The sequence below is a fragment of the Nicotiana attenuata genome, unplaced genomic scaffold (assembly GCF_001879085.1).
Source record: "Nicotiana attenuata strain UT unplaced genomic scaffold, NIATTr2, whole genome shotgun sequence".
NCBI lineage: Eukaryota > Viridiplantae > Streptophyta > Magnoliopsida > Solanales > Solanaceae > Nicotiana > Nicotiana attenuata.
Window position 1 is genome coordinate 45,568 of NW_017674587.1, and position 8,628 is coordinate 54,195.

An 8,628-nucleotide genomic window follows, 5' to 3' on the forward strand; every position below is an offset into this window, starting at 1 on the left:
ACCTAGTTTAAGGTGTTGTTTGGTATGAACGGTAAATTTATTTTTTTTATTTTCTACGTTTTTGGTTGTAACTAAAAAGTTTAGAATATGTTTCCTAGATATTCACGTTTTTTTATTTATTATTTTTATTTCTGGGTTTTTTTTTAATTTCAATTTACAGGTTCGAAATTTTACGAGTTCCAAAGTTATGAGTTCAGAGGTTTATGTGTTTGGAAGTTTGAGGGTTTAGAAATTATAGACGGGTTCGGAAGTTTAGCGATTCAGAAGTTTATGAAATTTGTGGGTTCGGAAGGTTGTTTGTTCGAAACTTTATGGCTTCATGTTTATCGTATCAAAATTATTTATGAATACTCTTGTGAAGTTATTTTCCTTAATTTGCATACCAAACACCGAAAAATGCGTAAGATTACTACTTGTTTTCCAAGAAAATATTTTCCACGGAAAATATTCTCCGTTATACCAAACACACCTTTAATCCCTTTTCTTTTTCTCATATTTGCAAATCAAGAAGTTTACCTTTTATACACTAACAAAGTAAAAAAAAATACAACTGTTATACATGTTTTTTTGGTCATAAAAGATTACTAACTTCATTTCTACGTTGCAAAAGATACAGAGGGCAAGGTGCTCGTGGCACTTGTCGGGGCTGATGGGACATGAGTAGTTACTATTGACCTATGATCCAAAGGCGAATCAGTGCAAAAACTACTTCACTATTTCACTACTAGGATCCATGGAAGGATCATTACAAAAACTAGCCGGATTGTTACTGGAGGGGGGAGCAGAGAACATAGTTGTGCATGGATTTACATCAGGGGGGATAGGGGTGGTAACAAAAAACGCAAGAGTTGACAAATCTCCGTCTCTCTGTCCCTGCTTTGTCTTCGTGGAAGTCTTGATAGACAAAAGGTGGTGGTGTATCAAAAAGTTGTAGGTCGTTGCTGCACGATAATGGGTACCATATTTTGCTAAACCATCAGCTACCATATTTTCCTCCCTGTATGTATGCTGAAGAAGCGGGTCACCCAGCTGCCTGAGCAGCAACCTACAATCATTGATCAAGTTAGTATAGTGAGGATTGTTGGAATGGATTAAAGTGATTACCTCCTTGGCATCTATATTAATCTCCAATGGGAAGTAACCATGTTGTAAAGACAAGCGCAAGCCATAAAGCAAAGAAGTTAGCTCCATTTGTATGCTATTGCCAAACTCTATATGTTTAGAGTACCCTAAAAGCCAGTTCCCTTCAGAGGATCGTATGAGCCCTCCTATTCCATTTAACCCCGGAGACTTAGCTGCTCCATCAGTGTTTAATTTGTAGTGGTTGTGGTTGGGTGGTTTCCATTTGATGTAGAGATGTGTTGGTTGTGTGTTCCTGTGTGGTCCGATGTGAGGAAGTGGAATTCCGCAGCTTTTTAATAATTTATAAATATGGAAGAGGAGTAGATTGTTGGTGGAATAGATTTTGATTGCGTTGGATCCATATACCATATAGACAATAAGGAATTAGGGTTGACGGAGGAATGTTATAGGGGATATGGTGATTATAGTTTTTGATTTAAAACTTGATTCGCTCAATTAGTGAAGTGGTTAGATGTTGTAGGGTGTTTATATGATGAAGAAGGCCTAGGTGTTCCCATAAAGGTCTTGAGGCATAACACTCGAAGAAGATATGATGTCTATTCTCCTCAGCGTGGATTAGTAAGTACAAAGGTTGTTGTTGATAATATTAAGGCGAGCTAAGTAGGCATTTGTAGGGAGCCTATGATGGCTACATAGCCAAAGAAAGTGTCTGATTTTGGGTGGCGTGGGCAGTTTCCAAATCCAAGTATGGTTAATAGAAGGGGCAGTTGGTGTTAGTGCATAATAGCATGATTGGACAGTAAAATGTCCCGAAGTTGTGAGGTTCAAAATAAGATTATCATGGTGAGTGGGGTATTAGGGTAAGTAAATACTAAGTAATTTAAGAAGTAGTTCCTCGGGAAGATTAAAGGGTAGTTTAGCAAGGTCCCAATTATTATTGCGGATGTAGGAGCCAATTGGGCGCTGGGATTCTAAGAGTGGTAGAGGACCTTAATTAAGGATCTAAGGGGAGTGTTGTGATCAATCCAACTGTCAGTCCAAAATTTGATATGGTTGCCAGATGAGACTATCCATTTAGATCCTAATCGACAATGGTGACATCCTTGTTGGATGTTTTTCCAAATGAAGGAGGTCTTTTTAGAGGTTATGTAAGTTGTGAGTAGTATAGATGCCCAAAAAGATGACGGATGCTTAAAAAGCCTCCATGCTAAGTTGGCTAGTAGGGCTTTATTTTTTGTGGAGAGATTCTGTATTCCAAGACCTCCTTGGGGTTTTGGTAATGTAACTATCTCTCATTTAATCAAATGTAGTTTCTGTTCTTGGGATATTGAGCCCCAAAGGAAACGTTTTTGATATCTATCCAACAGTGTGATGATATTTTGTGGTATGGAGATATAGGTTAGGGAGAGAGTTGAGGGTAGATTTGATAAGGGTGGCTCTACCTGCCATAGTAAGGCAATGGGTCTTCCAACCGGCAAGCCCTAATTTGAAGTTGTCTATATGGAGTTGAAAATCTCTTTTCATAGGTCTTTTTAGGAAAATGGGAAACCCTAGGTACCGACCAGAAGATTTTCCCTCTGACATGTTGAAAGAGCACAGGACAAATTCTTTGTGAGAAGGTGAACAATTTTTAGAAAAAAAAGATTTTTGATTTATGAAAGTTTATCTTTTGTCCAGCTAAGTTGGTGAAGTGTGTAACGACCCGACCGGTCGTTTTGAGCCCTAGCGCGTCGTTCAGCAGTCTGAGGCCCTAAGCAGCTTCAATTTAGGTATTACGACTTGTACGCGCGGTCGGAATTGAGTTTCGGGAAATCCGGAGTTGATTTGGGAAGAGAATTCTTATTCCAGGAGCCTAAAGTTGAAAGAATGAACTAGGATGGGAATTTTGAGCAAACGACCTTGGAATCAGGATCTGAAGGTTCCAGCGGGTTAGTATGATGATTTCGAACTTGGGCGAATACCCGGTTCGGGTTTTGGATAATCCGGGAGCGTTTTGGCGCCTATTGTGGAAGTTAGCATTTTAGAAGAAATTTCATAAGTTTGGCTTGAAGTGCATTTTAGTGTTATCGATATCCGTTTGGGATTCCGAGACTGTGAATAGCTCCGTATGGTGATTCTGGAGTTGGGGGCGCAATCGGAAGTGAATTCGGAGGTCCGTAGGTCATTTTGGAGGCATTTGGCTAAAGATAGAAATTTGAAGGTTTTTGAGAAGTTTGACCGGAAGTGGACTTTTTGATATCGGGGTCGGAATCTGGTTTCGAAAGTTGGAGTAGGTCCATAATGTCAAATATGACTTGTGCGCAAAATTTGAGGTCAATCGGACGTGATTTGATAGGTTTAAACATCGGAAATAGAAGTTTGAAATTCTAAAGTTCATTAAGTTTGGATTGGGGGTTGATTCGTGATTTTAGCATTGTTTGATATGATTTGAGGCCTCGAGCAAGTCCGTAACGTGTTTTGGGATTGGTTGGTAGGGTTGGTTGAGGTCCCGGGGGCCTCGGGTGAATTCCGGGTGGTAAACGGATCGAAAATGGGATTTTGGAAGGTTGAGGACTGCTGGTTGCTGTCATAACCGCACCTGCGGAAAAGGGGCCGCAGGTGCGGCGCCGCAGAAGCGGCTAGGAAGGCGCAGGTTCGGATTTTGGTCAAGGGCTTGAGGACAGCAGATGCGGTCAAGGTTCCGCAGAAGCGGGACCGCATCTGCGGAGACCTGGTCGCAGAAGCGGAGGAGGGTATTTTGGAGAGGACCGCAGATGCGGTCAAAGTTCCGCAGAAGCGGGACCGCATCTGCGGGAGGCGCATCGCAAAAGCGAGAAAGGTGTGGCTCAGGGAAGACCGCAGATGCGGCATTTTAACCGCACCTGCGGACCGCAGAAGCGGTCAAGGAACCGCAGGTGCAGAAACAGCTGAGGCAGTGAGATCTTTTAAGTTCGGGGTTGAGTTCATTTCAACCCCATTTTTCTTCCATTGGAGCCGATGGGGAGCAACTTTGAGGTGCCATTTTCGTCACTTGTCATGAGGTAAGTAATTTATGCTAGCTTTGGGTTAAATACAAGGGTTGTATATGGATTTAGACTTGAAAAATTGTAGAAAATTTAGGTTTTGGTGGAAAACCTAGAAAAATCATATTCTTGGAATTTAGCCACGATTTTGGGTATGGAATTTAGAGAAAAATTATATATTTGTTCCTGAGGTCATGGGTAATCTTTAACTTCGAAATTTTTTGGATTCAGAGCACGTGGCCCCGAGGGTGTTTTGGTCAACTTTTCGTTCGGAGTTAGGGATTGCTATAAATTAGATTGTAATGACCACTTGAGCATATATTAATGGATTTGCGTAACCATTGGCTAGTTTTGGAGCGTGGTGCATCAATTAGAGTCTTCGGAAGCGCGTGGAATGCCGGTTATGGATCTTCGGAGCGAGGTGAGTCTCCTTTCTAACCTTGTAAGAGGGAATTGTCCCCATAGGTGAAATAATTGATTATGTGCTCCTAATTGCGGGGGCTACGTACGCACGAGGTGACGAGAGTCCGTGCGTAGCTACTATTATGCTATTTTCCGGGTAGCGAGGACCCAAAAGCATGTTATACTTGGATTGATTGTAAACCCAATGATAGCTTGAATTGCTTAAATCACCTTGAATTAGTAAATGAATTTCTAACGGGATTAAACTTCACTTCTTAAAAATTTGTTAAAGGAGAATTTGTTTTGTCTTGATAAATATTCCCTGATAAGTTCTTACTTGATTGATTGAGCATGTATCTCTATGTGTACCTGTGTCGCATGCATGATTCGTGAGCAGGNCTCTCTTGTTTAAGAGGAGTCTCTTCATTCGCCTTCTTTTTCCCTTTCTTGGTGACGGTACATGGGTCCTTTTTCTAACGAATACCAGCACTGGTCTCCGCTAATGCCTCAGAAATGGAACGAACAATTGCATTGAAGGCACCTACTGGTTCAGTCTGGTCCGCATCGTCGGAGTCATCATCAGTCCCATCATCAATAGCCTGATGGGCGTTCATCTGTGCATATGGGCACTCATTGTTCCAATGTGGTCCGCCACAATGACGGCATCCTGAAGGAGGCTTTCTCCCCCGGTCATTGTTGTTTGACGCAGCACTGTTGCTGCCGGAGGAAGGAGCTCTAGATTTGTTTGAGTTCCGATCTCCCCCACTTTTGCTAGGGCCACCATTGCTAGGCTGGCCCCCATTGAATCCCGCTCGGGCAGGCGGCTGGGGCCTGTCCTTCCGAGCTTCCATTTGATAGTCCCCAAGGCATTCAGCTGCTTGGATCGCCTTGGGAAGGGTATCTACCCTCTGTCTTTATAGCTCCACACGGGCATAAAGTTTCAACTCTTCCAGGAAGGTGAAGAGCTTGTCTTTGTCCCCCATGTCGCGTATACTTAGCATGAGCGCGGAGAATTCCCGCACGTAGTCCCGCACTGATTTTGTCTGGCGGAGCTCCCGTAGTTTTCTCCTTGCATTATATTCAACATTCTCGGGGAAGAACTGCAGGCGTATAGCTGCCTTCAGTTCGGCCCAGGTCTCGAGAGTATCTTCACCGGCCTTGATGGCTTCGTACTTCACCCGCCACCAGAGTTTAGCATCGCCCTGAAGATACATGACAGCAGTTGCTACCTTCTTAGCTTCCTCCAGGCGCCCAACAACATCGAAATATTGTTCGACGTCAAAGATGAAGTTCTCCACTTCCTTGGCATTCCTAGCTCCACTGTATGGCTTTGGCTCAGGAATTTTCAGCTTCTGTGTCGCGGAAGCGGAGTTCACAGCACCTCCGATTTGGTTTCCACCTCCTCGGAGTAGGCCCTGTAAAGCAGCGTTGACAACATTGAGTTGGTCTGTCAATTTGTCAATGGTTTGTTGCATGGCAGTCACCTTTTCTGCCTCTTGTGCCCTGTGGGCTAAATCCTCGGTGCGCTCCTGTTGGAGCCCCTCGAATTTCTCAAAGATTTCGGCTGCCTCTGTGGCTGCCGTCTGTCGGTCTCCCTCGGAGTCGCGACTGATGTTTTCAATGTCAACTTCGGCCTGGAGCACCCTGCGGTCCAGGTCGTCCAACCTTTGCACTAGGCTGGTTCTTAGTTCAGGCACCGTATCCATAATAGGCCGTAATACCTCAACCGTCCCTTCGAGAGCCGCAATGCGGTCCCCATGATTCACCATGGTCAGAAATGGTGGTAATGTCAATACGTTCCCTCGTCCGATGTCGAGCCTAGGCTCTGATACCAACTGTTACGCGGCGCCTTCCTGAGATTCCTTGGAAGGGCGACGTAAGGCTAGGCAACTGATGTCAGTGCAGTTGCTGTCCGCCAACTGAGGTCCCTTCCGTACGCTAGACGAGATTGTTAGTGCCGTACGGGAAAACCAATGTCAAGAGCAATTGAGAGAACAGAAATGAGAAGTCAGAATGAAAGAAAGCTTGATTGCATTAATGAAAGCTATTACAGAAAAGCAACGCGGTGTCGAGGGGGAGAGACACCAGTACAGAGAATTGCTTGCTTGCTAGAAAGTTTTGATTGCTTGATCCCCCCTAATAATACTTAAAAAAAATAATCCAAAGCTACAAGACTAGACTTGACTAAGCTAGAGAAACATAATGGAAGTACATGAAATAAAACTACTCTATATTTACAATGAAAATGACTTAGTTTTCTATAAGGCAACAGCAGGTCCGTTGTCAGCAGCAGTGTCTTTGGCATCACGGTCTGCGCGCGCGGCGTTGTCTGCGCGCGCGGCGTTGTCTGCGCGCGCGGCGTTGTTGGCTTCTGCCTGCGGCTTGGCGCTGGCGAGGGATATCGGTGGGGCGACAGAGGCACCAGCGCGCTAGTCACTTGGCGCGGCCAAGACCACGGGGCCGTCCGTGGCGCTAGGCATTGGGAGGCTTGCTAGGACGCCACGGGGCGCGCCCAAGGGGTCATGGGGCATGGCTGGATAGCCGCCCATGACATTATATTTGCCAGGTTTGACTCCACTTTACTTCACCAGTTTGCAGGTTAATAACAGAAAAGACACTTTTATTAGAATGCAGGTTCATGATGCCATTTCCTATATGTGTAATGGCACATAGGCATCACCACACACCATAATATAACTGATCTCGCAAATATATGGTACGCTTGTTAATAATTTTATCTAGCCACCACCCAAGACAGCATGCTGAAAAGGTTACCAGCAATAACTGCAAAATTTACACATTCAACTCCTTACCACTCTGCCTTCTCAGGTTCCATACGTACTACTTCAGCAAAACCCTCAAGTGCTCCTTCAGGATCAGTTTCAACCAAACCTATGCATGACATCATTGCAAAATATTACGTGGTGCAGTGTTTAATATAGTGAAACAGAAGTGGATCAATAAAATAGAAAGTATATCTCTAGGCAGCAATACCAAAAATCATAAGAGGATGCATACAGTAATACAAAGAAAACACTTTTACCTGGCATTTAGCATCACAAAAGGTACCTTACAACTGAATAATACTAAAAGGGAGCATATATCAGATTATCATTACATACAGTTTGCTTTTTGCAGTTACTCAATCTTTATATTGGCTGACTCATCTAAATAAGCAGTGCAATTGTTAGCCATTTGTTGAGAAGCAAATGATACATCCAACATGCACACCATTCACACTAGCAAGGGCCTAGTGCACTAACCTACAGACATGGTTCATCAGGCAAGACGGAAATTTCATATTCTCGCCCAGGAGATTGAGCCCTTTTCAAAGTTTTCTATGCATTCTCCAGTAAGAAGTTAAACACTTTTACTTTAGGTCTTATACTCTCTAGGAGCGGTTTAACCTTTCAAAGATTGATATGATTAGAAAATATATAAAACTTCTATTACTTGCTTTTTATTTGTATTTGCATAATATTGGCATAAAATGGAGTAAACGGGGACAATACGGATTCGTACAGCCGACCCCAACTTATTTAGAACTAAGGCGTAGTTGTTGTTATTGTAAACACAACCTCAAGTATAACCCAGAACACAGAATAATACAGCAAAAATCACCGACAGTAATTACATTTATCATCGTACTTACAGCATTGAACACTCAAATAAAATCTGCAGAAAAACTCTCAATTTTGTTTGGTTATTAATTACATTTATCACCAGGGAAAAAAGATATGTACTGCACAATGCCAAAAAAAAAACAAGCTTGAGGGTGTGTTTGGTATAACGGAAAATGTTTTCCGTGGAAAATGTTTTCCAAGAAAATATTTTCTTGGAAAACAAGTAGTAATCTTATTCATTTTCCGGTGTTTGGTACGCAAGTTAAGGAAAATGACTTTTCAAGAGTATTTATAAATAATTTAGATATAATAAACATGAAGCCATAAACTTTCGAACCAACAACCTTCCGAATCCACAAATTTCATAAACTTTCGAACCGCTAAACTTTCGAAATCGCGGAATTTCGAACCCGTAAACTTTATAATTTGTAAACCCGTAAAATTCCAAACACATAAACCTCCGATAAAAAAAACTAAAACTGAAAAATATATTTAAAAAATAAATTTTTTTCGGGGGG

The 8,628-nt window shown here is 42.7% G+C and overlaps 1 protein-coding gene across 1 annotated transcript in view; it reads right to left on the minus strand.

Annotated features, from left to right (window-relative positions):
- Positions 1-8,628, minus strand: part of LOC109218952 (COP9 signalosome complex subunit 2-like) — a 40,146-nt gene that overhangs the window by 30,661 nt on the left and 857 nt on the right. The window contains exon 4 of the mRNA XM_019383349.1: positions 7,301-7,379. Coding sequence (XP_019238894.1) covers positions 7,301-7,379 — 79 coding nt within the window. The remainder of the gene's footprint in view (positions 1-7,300; positions 7,380-8,628) is intronic.